The sequence below is a fragment of the Monodon monoceros genome, unplaced genomic scaffold, assembly GCF_005190385.1.
Source record: "Monodon monoceros isolate NGI ecotype Baffin Bay Population unplaced genomic scaffold, NGI_Narwhal_1 Super_Scaffold_7, whole genome shotgun sequence".
Taxonomy (NCBI): Eukaryota; Metazoa; Chordata; class Mammalia; order Artiodactyla; family Monodontidae; genus Monodon; species Monodon monoceros.
The window spans coordinates 56,207,698-56,219,851 of NW_021703784.1; the positions used below are offsets into that span (position 1 = coordinate 56,207,698).

The following is a 12,154-nucleotide window of genomic DNA, read 5'->3' on the forward strand; positions in this document are numbered from 1 at the left end:
TACTCTGATTATGGTATGTTAATTTTATTTTTTTTATTTATTTTTTTACTTTTTTGTTTTTGCATGCATTGGGTCTTCGCTGTTGCGCGTGGGCTTTCTCTAGTGGTGAGCGGGGGCTGCTCTTCATTGTGATGTGCAGTCTTCTCATTGCAGTGGCTTCTCTTGTTGCGGAGCACGGGCTCTAGGCGCATGGGCTTCAGTAGTTGTGGCTGGCATGCTCTAGAGTGCAGGCTCAGTAGTTGTGGTGCACAGGTTTAGTTGCTCCGCAGCATGTGGGATCTTCCCGGACCAGGAGTCAAACCCGTGTCCCCTGCATTGTCAGGCAGATTCTTAACCACTGCACCACCAGAAAAGTCCCTATATTAATTTTAGACTTTAATGCAACCCTAGGCTACATTAACAAGAAAGAAAATTGCCTGACTATACTCAGCGCTTGTCATTCTCACACCTGGAGTATTTTGTGTAGACCTGGTCAGCAGACTTTGATAAAATATTTGTTCACTCATTAAGCAGTTATTTATTCAGCACTTACTAAATGTCTGGCAGTCTTCGAGGTGTTAAGAATATAGCAATTTAAATTTATTTTTTAAAAAGGCACAAAATCCTCCCCTACGGATCTTATATTCTAGTAGGAATACCAATGATAAATTAGATAAGTAAGTATGTAGTGTTAGATAGTAATAATGGCAATGGGAAAAAAATGAAGCAAGGAAGGAGAGAGGATAGAATGCTGTTTCATGTATGTTGGCAAAGGAAGGCTTCTTTCTTTTTTAATTTTTTTTATTTTTATAAGTTTTTTTTATTTTTTTGCTTTTGACTTAGAGTTCTTTTTTTTTTTAAATCTTTATTGGAGTATAATTGCTTTACAGTGGTGTGTTAGTTTCTGCTTTATAACAAAATGAATCAGTTATACATATACATATGTCCCCATATCTCTTCCCTCTTGCGTCTCCCTCCCTCCCACCCTCCCTATCCCACCCCTCTAGGTGGTCACAAAGCACCAAGCTGATCTCCCTGTGCTATGCAGCTGCTTCCCACTAGCTATCTATTTTACGTTTGGTAGTGTATATATGTCCATGCCACTCTCTCACTTTGTGCCAGCTTACCCTTCCCCCTCCCCGTGTCCTCAAGTCCATTATCTAGTAGGTCTGTGTCTTTATTCCCGTCTTGCCCCTAGGTTCTTCATGACCTTTTTTTTTTTTTAGATTCCATATATATGTGTTAGCATATAGTATTTGTTTTTCTCTTTCTGACTTACTTCACTCTGTATGACAGACTCTAGGTCCATCCACCTCACTACAAGTAACTCAATTTTGTTTCTTTTTATGGCTGAGTAATATTCCATTGTATATATGTGCCACATCTTCTTTATCCATTAATCTGTCGATGGACACTAAGTTGATTCCATGTCCTGGCTATTGTAAATAGAGCTGCAGTGAACATTGTGGTACATGACTCTTTTTGAATTATGGTTTTCTCAGGGTATATGCCCAGTAGTGGGACTGCTGGGTCGTATGGTAGTTCTATTACTAGTTTTTTAAGGAACCTCCATACTGTTCTCCATAGTCGCTGTATCAATTTACATTCCCACCAACAGTGCAAGAGGGTTCCCTTTTCTCCACACCCTCTCCAACATTTATTGTTTGTAGATTTTTTTGATGATGGCCATTCTGACTGGTATGAGATGATATCTCATTGTAGTTTTGATTTGCATTTCTCTAATGATTAATGATGTTGAGCATGCTTTCATGTGTTTGTTGGCAATCTGTATATCTTCTTTGGAGAAATGTCTGTTTAGGTCTTCTGCCCATTTTTGGATTGGGTTGTTTGTTTTTTTGATACTAAACTGCATGAGCTTCTTGTAAATTTTGGAGATTAATTCTTTGTCAATTTCTTCATTTGCAAATATTTTCTCCCATTCTGAGGGTAGTCTTTTCATCTTGTTTATTATTTCCTTTGCTGTGCAAAAGCTTTTAAGTTTCATTAGGTCCCATTTGTTTATTTTTGTTTTTATTTCCATTTCTCTAGGAGGTGGGTCAAAAAGGATCTTGCTGTGATTTATGTCAAAGAGTGTTCTGCCTATGTTTTTCTCTATGAGTTTTATAGTGTCTGGCCTTACATTTAGGTCTTTAATCCATTTTGAGTTTATTTTTGTGTATGGTGTTAGGGAGTGTTCTAATTTCATTCTTTTACATGTAGCTGTCCAGTTTTCCCAGCACCACTTATTGAAGAGGCAGTCTTTTCTCCACTGTATATTCTTGCCTTCTTTATCAAAGATAAGGTGACCATATGTGCATGGGTTTATCTCTGGGCTTTCTGTCCTGTTCCATTGATCTATTTTTTGTGTGTGTGCCAGTACCATACTGTCGTGATGACTGTAGCTTTGTGGTATAGTCTGAAGTCAGGGAGCCTGATTCCTCCAGCTCCGTTTTTCTTTCTCAAGATTGCTTTGGCTATTTGGGGTCTTTTGTGTTTCCATACAAATTGTGAAATTTTTTGTTCTAGTTCTGTGAAAAATGCCAGTGGTAGTTTGATAGGGATTGCATTGAATCTGTAGATTGCTTTTGGTAATATAGTCATTTTCACAATGTTGATTCTTCCAGTCCAAGAACACGGTATATCTCTCCATCTATTTGTGTCATCTTTAATCTCTTTCATCAGTGTCTTATAATTTTCTGCATACAGGCCTTTTGTCTCCTCAGGTAGGTTTATTCCTAGATATTTTATTCTTTTTGTTGCAATGGTAAATGGGAGGTTTTAATTTTTTTTAACTTTTTTTGTTGTTGTTGTTTTTGCTGCATTGGGTCTTCGTTGCTGTGTGTCGGCTTTCTCCAGTTGCGGCGAGCGGGGGACTACTCTTTGTTGTGGTGCGTGGGCTTCTCATTGCATTGGCTTCTGTTGTTTCAGAGCACAGGCTCTAGGTGCACAGGCTTCAGTAGTTGTGGCACATGGACCCAGTAGTTGTGCCTCACGGGATCTAGAGCACAGGCTCAGTAGTTGCAGCGCACAGGCTTAGTTGCCCCGCGGTATATGGGATCTTCCCAGACCAGGGCTTGATCCTGTGTCCCCTGCATTGGCAGGCATATTCTTAACCACTGTGTCACCAGGGAAGTCCCAAAGGAAGTCTTCTTTAAGAAGTTAATATTAAAGATCTATAGAAGATGAGTTCCTTCTAAGGAGAGTACCTAGACTGGGGAAGGGACTACCAAGAGATATTTAGCCTCAAGAAAACAGCTACCATTTACTTACCGTTCATTATGTGCTACCTACTATGCCAAGTGCCTTATACACAAAAACCAAGTGAGGTTGGGATTGTTATCCCCATTTTAAAATGAAGACACAGGCTCACAGTTAGGGGGCTTCTGCCCTATCAAACGGGATAGCGGCTTCTCAGCTCCAGTTCATCATTATCTTAAACTGTACAGCAAAGTCCTTTGCTTCATCCTACTGTAGGTTCCTTGTTTACCTAGGCCTGCTTTTTTTAAAAATCAAGACTATGCTGGCCAACTGTTCAAGCCAAATAAAATATGCCAGGTGCAACCCATGGGCTGCCAATGTGCAAATTTCTTCCATAAGATGTACTAGGATCATTGGGTTTAAAGATAAAACAAGACAGATTGTGACTCAGTCTGGGTTAATAGTTCTTCCTTGCAAAAGTGGGAAGGGATAGCTTCAAGAGATAGTGAATTCTGTATCACTGGGAATCCTCGAGTATGGGCTGGATAACCTTGTCATGGGACTCTTACAGATGGAATTAAATCATCAAGTAGACAGATATGATCTTTAAAGATCCCTTCTAACCACAAGACCGTGGAGCACTAAGATTAAGTGGGTCATTTTAGTAAGCAGGTCTAAAGCTAGTCATGGAGGTTTATAACAAATACATAAACCTAATTATCTTCCTGGTCTTTATTATACTGACATCATACCAGTAAGGGGGGGACAGAGCTGAATTAGTCATCGAGCTAGAATTTATGAAACACTAACTACACATCCTGCTTATAAGAGTTGGCAGTTTTCTTGTTTTTTGTTTTTTAACTTTTTATTTTATATTACAGTATAGCCGATTAACAATGTTGTGATAGTTCCGGGTGCACAGCAAAGGAACTCAGCCATACATATACATGTATCCATTCTCCCCCAAACTCCCCTCCCATCCAGGCTGCCACATAACATTGAGCAGAGTTCCCTGTGCTATACAGTAGGTCCTTGTTGGTTATCCATTTTAAATATAGCAGTGTGTACATTTCAATCCCAAACTCCCTAACTCTCCCTTCTCCCTAACCTTCCCCCACTGATAACCATAAGTTTGTTAAGAGTTGGGGTTTAGAATAGATAACAAGGAGTAGGAACAAAAACCAAAAGCTGTGTACCTCCCTGTTTAGCAGGGGCTGTGCCCATGGCATGTAGGAAATAAACAAGGGAAACATTTGTCATGAACTCAGCTAAGTGCCCTTCCCTTGTGTTAAAAAAATAATTATTGAGTTGAGGTGCAGGAAGATGCCATGACAGCTCTTTTAGTGTGGAACCAGCTTCCTCTTAAGAAGGGGAGTTAAGGTGGTGTTGTTGCCATGCCTTAGACTTTAGAGAAACTATTCTAAGAATGGCTGTTTCAAGGAAGAAACCACTTGGAGGCCAATGAATAGACCACCCTTGCTCAGATTTGTCCTACTTGTTGTCTGCAATGTTTATTTCTTTTTTAAAACCTGCTATTGTAAAGTATCTTAAGTACCTATTCCTATTCAAATGACTAATTAAGTCACTCTTAAAATATTACTATTCCCAGGGAAATTTTATTTAGCAGGGATGAAAACTTTAAGCTCAGTTCAATTCAGCAGATATCTTTTGAGTGCCTATTTTGTGTCAGCCATTGTTTTGAGTATTGGGGTTACAGTGATAAATAAGATAGTCCCTGACTTAATGAATGCACTGTAGTAAAGGAAACAGACTCTAAAGCAGATACAGTACAATTTTGTATGATATATGCAACAGTGGAAGTATTTATTGAAACATTTAATCAAATTCCTGATATATACTACGTACTGAGCATACAAAGACCAACAAAAGCCAATCTCTCGTCTCAAAGTTGTTTGGGTGAGATAGACAATTTTAATACTGCATGGTAATTCTTTGATGGAATCAGATACGCAGAACTTTGAGAGCACAAAGGAAGTATTGTGTTTAAGGAATTAAATATAATTGTGTATGGTTAGATTATAAAGTACCAAGTACCAAATATCTCTAGGGACATTTTGGGTATCAGTAGAAAAACTATTTTTCTACATGGCCCTGAAATCAAATGAAATTTATTATTGACACTGCTTGTCATTACCTACTTTATTCATAAAGCATTTATTGAGTGTGCCCACCTCATTAAAGAACTTTAAACCATATCAAATTAAGCCGGGTATTAACTAGAAACTAAAAGGAGGAGGGCTTCCTGTCACATAGCAAGCTTCCTTAACCAAATTTTCAATGCTAGCAGACCATGTTTTCCTCACCCTTTCTCACTGAATAAACAGGACAGCCATTTTCTGACTGAATCCCAAAGAGATTTTTTTTTTAAATAAGTAAAAACAAAAATACATACTTATATAGCCATTATTTACATAGAAAAAGTTAATGCATATTATTAAGTGAAAAAGCAGTTATAAAACAGTATACATAATTGGGTCATTTGTAGAGATATGGATGGACCTAGAGACTGTCATACAGAGTGAGGTAAGTCAGAAAGAGAAAAACAAATATTGTATATTAATGCACATACGTGGAATCTAGAAAAATGGTACAGATGAACTGGTTTGCAAGGCAGAAGTAGAGAGACAGATGTAGAGAACAAGTGTATGGACACCAGGGGGGGAAGTGGGGGTGGTGGTGTGATGAATTGGGTGATTGGAATTGACATGTATACACTAATATGTATAAAATAGATAACTAATAAAGAACCTGCTGTATAAAAAAAAATAAAAATTCAAAAAAAACTGTATACATAATATACCACTTTTGCAAAAGAAAAAATTTATATATATACACACACACATACATATATAGATGTATGTATGCGTAGATTAAAAACTATCCGGGGGACTTCCCTGGTGGCGCAGTGGTTAAGAATCTGCCTGCCAATGCAGGGGACACAGGTCCGAGCCCTGGTCCGGGAAGATCCCACATGCCGCGGAGCAGTTAAGCCTGTTCGCCACAACCACTGAGCCTGCGCTCTAGAGCCTGCGAGCCACAGCTACTGAAGCCCGCACACCTAGAGCCTGTGTTCCACACAGAGAAGCCACCACAATTAGAAGCCCGTGCACCACAACGAAGAGTAGCCCCCGCTCGCCGCAACTAGAGAAAGCCCGTGCACAGCAACGAAGACCCAACGTAGCCACACACACACACACAAAAACTATCCAGAATATATCAAAATGTTAATCAGTATTTGTGGGTAGTGGCATTAATGAGAATATTAGTTTTCTATTGCTGCATAACAAGTAACCACAAACTTAATGGCTTAAAAGAATACCCATTTATTAGTCACAGTTTTGTGGATCTGAAGTCCAGCAAGGTATGGTTGGGTTTTCTGCTTAGGATATCATAGGCTACAATCAAGGTGTCAGCCAAGCTAAATTCTCATCTGGAAGCTCTGAGGGAAAATTCACTTTCAAGTTCATTCTTGTTGACAGAATCCAGTTCCTTGCAGTAGTAGGACTGCGGTCCCATTTCCTTGCTGGCGGTCAGCCAGGGTCCACTCTCAGCTCCTAAAGGCCGTAAGGCCACATGCATTTCTTGCCACGTGGTCCTCTCCATCTTCAAGACAGCAATGAAACATTACATCCTTCTCATGCTTTAAATCTCTGAGTTCATATCCTGCAAACAGCCAGAAAAAACTCTGCTTTATAAAGGTTTGGGACCACCAAGGTAATCTCCCAGTCTTGAGGTAGACTGATTTGGAACCATAATTACATCTGTAAAATCCCTTTATGGCAATACCTAGATGACTGAATCACTGGGAGAAGGTATTTGTATACCAGTGGCCGGAAATTTGGGGGGGAACTATCTTAGAATTCTACCTACATCACTTTTTGGCCTTTTGGCTAAGATCAAGTGTAGAATTCTGCCTGCCACAGATGGTGATCTTTATTTTTCTTTTACTTATACTTTCACATAACACATTGAACATACAATATTTCAGGGTTTTTCGGGTTTGGGGTTTTGAGTTTTTAAGCTATATTTTGAACTCTTTATGCTAACAAATGTTGAATGTTTATGGATCTGTTTGGCTTATTATTTTCTTGGCCTGACTGCCATGTCTTCTTTATTTTTAGAAGCTATAAAACTCTAGACCAAGATGGACAGGCATTTGGTATCTAGTCTTACCTGCGTCCTAAGCAACTGTGGAACCTCAAGAAAATAATAATTCTTCCCAGTGTTCCTTGAAATAATACCACTGGTCCTAAGCTTTTAAAAAGAAGTCTAAGAAAAAGTGGGCTCATATATGTATAGTGGTTAAATCATAGGATGTAGAGTCATCCTGGTTATACTGCATGCATAACTTGGGCAAGTTACATATCCTCTGTGCCTCAGCTTTGTCATCTGGAAAATGAAGGAAATTATAGTACCTATTTCAGAGGATTGTTGGGAGGATTAAATGAGTTCCTATACATAACATACTTAGAGTAGTGCCCAGGAAGTGGTAAGGGTTCAATAAATGTTATCCTCTGTAATTGTTGTTGTTGCTTAGGGATGGGAGAAATTTTACCTATCAGAAAGTTTAAAGACTTTATCCTGACTTTTCTGTTAACCTGATGTATGATCTTAGACAAGTCATAGAAATGTTTTGGTATTCTTTTCTTCATCCATAAAAGTATACATTTGGACTAGATTATCACTATGACTCCTAACAGTTTTAGCTGATATAGTTGTTAGTGTTCCTTAAATAATAATGATATTAAAACAAATAAGAGAATTCAGTAAGATATTCAGTAAGATTCAGTAAGATAGCTAGATACAAAAATAATATATTATGTAGCTATTACTAAATTTGTTATGTGCAAACACCAGTTGGAAGAGTCAATGCATGTATATAATGACTCCAGTAAAGGCGGTCAGTCTCTACATAATGGAGACTTCATTCACTGCTGTAATGCCAACATCTAAAACGGTCCACATGATAGAAGCTCAGTAAACATTTGTTGTAAGGTGAATGTCCGCAAGGGATTCTCAAGCTAGTGGGGAAGGCAGACAAGTAAGCAATTATAGTACACTATGGTAAGTCCTGTGAGAGAAGGAAAGGTGCTAAATGTTTCAAGTGTTTCTGTTGGATTTTAGATTTTCTGTGTTCTGTTTTGCCCTCTTCAGCTCTGTTAGAACAAGGCAATAAACTGCGTAATGCCATGGTGATTTCTACAATGAAATCAAGCCCAGATACTAGCATGTTGTTGGAAGAAGTTCATCCTTCTATGAAGGAAGATTTTCTTAGAGCATCTACACAGTAAGTTACTGGATAAACGTGAACCCCAATAGTTAATTTCTTGGTAGTTGTTAACATGTGTTTTTTGTCAAGATATGGACTGAATAATCTTGGAAATGTTCGCAAGTAATTCTTAATGTGGTAGAAAAGAAGCCTAAACTAGGAGCTAAGATACCCAAAATCTAGACCTAGTGCTGACATTTGCTAAATATGTAAATGGCTAAATTCTTAACTCCTTCTGAACCAGCATGCTCATATAAAAAATGGGTATATTCTCTTCTCCCTCTCTTACATAAATGAAATGAGATTCTAATATAGGAAAGGGCTTTGTAAATTGTGAAGTTTTATGTATATTTAAGGTGAAGGCTGAAGTATGTTAAATATTCCATGTTCAATTAATTCTGATTTAGATTTTTCCCATATGTTAGCCACTGAAAAAGTATTTATTTTCATTCCTTAGAATCAAAGCCTTGTCTAGGAATCAATTTAAAGACCACATTGAAGATCACCTCCTCCCTCCAACTGAGAATACATTTTGGAAACATGACACAAAAGCTGATACCAGAGCCATACAGCTGCTATTGGGCAGGTAAGAGCTCTTAACTAGCTTTCTTTCCTTTTAAATTATTCCTCCAATTCATTGTGTACATTGTTAACAGATTTATCTTCTTAAAGCAACACTTCCTTAGAATAACCAAGTCATTCCCTTGGTTATTCACTACCTACTAAATAAAAATCCAATCTTTAGCCTTTTATTCTTAGCTTCACTTACAGAATGGTCTCCAATCTACCTTTCCATTCTTATTTTTCATCTCTCTCCCCAACACCAAGGTTAGCTAGCAGGTTATAATGAAAAGAACATGGATTTTAAACAGACACAAGTTGAAATTTGAGGTCTGTCTCTTACTACCTATGTGGCCTGAACAATTAGGCAGGAAAAAAATATATAAGGGTTCCAAATTGGAAAGGAAGAAGTAAAACTCTTTATTCACAGATGACATGATCTAGTATGTAAAAAAATCCTAGGGCTTCCCTGGTGGCGCAGTGGTTGAGGGTCCGCCTGCCAATGCAGGGGACGCGGGTTCATGCCCTGGTCTGGGAGGATCCCACATGCTGCAGAGCGGCTAGGCCCGTGAGCCATGGAGCTGGGCCTGTGCGTCTGGAGCCTGTGCTCCACAACGGGAGGGGCCACAACAGTGAGAGGCCTGTGTACCGCAAAAAAAAACAATCCTAAAGAATCCTCTAAGAAACTATTAGAAATAATAAACAAATTCAGACAGATTGCAGGATACACGATCGTTATATAGAAGTCAATTGTACTTTTATATACTTGCAATGAACAATTGAAAAGTAAAATTAAGGGAATTCCCTGGTGGTCCAGTGTAGGACTCTGTGCTTTCACTGCTGGGGCCCGGGTTCGATCCCTGGTCAAGGAACTAAGATCCCGCAAGCCACACAGCGTGGCCAGAAAACCAATAATAAATAAATAAATAAAATTAAGAAAAAATTCCATTTATAATAGCATTGATAAGAATAAAATACTTAGGGATAAATTTAACTAAAGGAGTGTAAAACAACTCTGGAAACTACAAAACATTGTTGGAAGAAACTAAAGAAGATCTAAATAAATGGAAAAAACCCCATGTTCATGATTCAATGCAGTCCCTGTCAGAATCATGGCTGGCTTCTTTGTAGAAATTGAAAAGCTGATTATAAAATTACTGTGAAATTACAAGGGACCCAGAATAACCAAAAGAATCTTGAAAAAGAAAAAAATAGGATTCACACTTTGCTATTTTAAAACTTACTATAAAGCAAGAGTAATCAAGTCAGTTTAGTACTGGCATAAGGATAGACATATAAATAAATGGAATAGAATTGATAGTCTAGAAATAAACCCATGTGTTTATGGTCAGCTGATTTTCAACAAGAGTGTCAAGACCATTAAATGGGGAAAGAATTGTCTTTTCAACAAATGATACTGGGACAGCTGGCTAGCCACATGGAAAAAATGAAATTGGACCCTTACCTCAAACCATATGAAAAAATTAACTCATGGATCAGATAGCTAAATGGAAGAACTAAAACTATAAAATTCTTAGAAAACACAGAGGTAAATCTTTGTAACCTTGGATTTGGGAAAGGATTCTTAGATATGCATCAAAAACACAACCAACAACAATAAAAAATAGATAAGTAGATAAATTAGGTTCAGTCAAAATTTAAAATGTGCTTCAAAGGATACTATTAAGAAAGTGAAAAGATCACAGAATGGAAGAAAATATTTACAAATTATATATCTGATAAAAGATTTATATCTAGACTATATAAGGAACTCAACAACTTAATAATTATGGCACAAATAGCCCAATTTAAAAGATGGGCAAAGTATCTACATAGAGATTTGTCCAAAGAAGATAGTCAGATGGCTAATATGCACATAAAAGATGTCAACACCATTAGTTATCAGGAAAATGCAAATCAAAACTATAAAAAACTTCATACTCACTAGGATGGTTAGAATCAAAAAGTCAGATTAAGTGTTGGTGAGGATGTGGAAAATTTGGAACGCTCATACACTGTTAATAGCAGTGTACAATGATGCAGCCGCTTTGGAAGATAGTCTGTCAGTTCCTTAAATTGCTACACATCAAGTTACCATATGACCCAGCAATTCAACTCCCTAAGTATATACCCAAGGAAAATGAACATATAAGTCCACACAAAAACATGTACATGAATTTACATAGTCATAATAGTCAAAAATGTCCATCAGCTGATTAGTGGATTGTTTTAAAGTGGTATATCCACACAATGGAGTATTATTTGGCCATAAAAAGGAATAAAGTACAGGTAACATGCTGCAGCATGAATGAACCTTGAAAACATCATGCTAAATGAAAGAGGCCAGTCACAAAAGAGTATATATTTTATGATTACATTTATATGAAAAGTACAAAATAGGCAAATCTCTAGCGCCATAAAGATTAGTGGTTCTTTAGGGCTGCGTGTGATGGATGGGGCATAAGTGATGATAGGTCTTGAATACAGAGTTTCTTTTTGAGGTGGCATAAGTGTTCTGAAGTTGACTGTGGTGATGATTGTTCATATTTGTAAACATACTAAGAACTATTGAATTGCTCACCTTAAATGGGTGAATTGTATGTTATGTGAATTATGTCTAAATAAAGCTGTTTAAAAAAAAAAAATAGGAATCAAGAATCCAGCACAGTGAATGAAAAAAAACTACACCAAGATATGCAATCATGAATTTTCAGAATAGTATAAATAGACAATCTTAAAAATGTCCAAAAAGAAAAAAAAAGCTTATGTATACAATATCAGGAATTGGAATAACATCACTTATTCCATAGAGTTGACCAAAATGGAGACATAGGAGGCTTCTGAGCTCACGTCCTCCCACAGATGCACCAAATGTACAGCTGCACACAGAGCAGTTCCCTCTGAAAGAGATCGAGAAAGTAACTGACCAACTCCTACACATCAGAGGAATGGGAAAATATCATCAAATGAGTAGGAAAGTCTGAGAAACACTCTCACCATAAACCCCACCCCCAACACAGCACCATACAATCAGAAGGGAATCCCCAACTCCTAGCTTCTCCTTGAGGAGCAAAGGACTTGAACCCCACATCTAGCATTCCCAACTTTTAAGATTCTCACCAGAGA

General features: G+C 37.7%; 1 protein-coding gene and 1 long non-coding RNA gene across 6 annotated transcripts in view; one reads left to right on the forward strand and one right to left on the reverse strand.

Moving 5' to 3' along the window:
* C2CD3 (C2 calcium dependent domain containing 3) overlaps window positions 1–12,154 on the forward strand; it is a 130,666-nt gene that overhangs the window by 13,836 nt on the left and 104,676 nt on the right. For all 5 annotated transcript variants that reach the window (XM_029209643.1, XM_029209645.1, XM_029209647.1 and 2 more), the window contains exons 6-7: window positions 8,353–8,485; window positions 8,925–9,053. In XM_029209643.1, coding sequence (XP_029065476.1) covers window positions 8,353–8,485; window positions 8,925–9,053 — 262 coding nt within the window. The remainder of the gene's footprint in view (window positions 1–8,352; window positions 8,486–8,924; window positions 9,054–12,154) is intronic.
* The window catches only part of LOC114887785, a 30,529-nt gene continuing 24,755 nt past the window's right edge, over window positions 6,381–12,154 (reverse strand). Inside the window, exon 3 of the long non-coding RNA XR_003791583.1 lies at window positions 6,381–6,861. This is a non-coding gene — a long non-coding RNA (uncharacterized LOC114887785). The remainder of the gene's footprint in view (window positions 6,862–12,154) is intronic.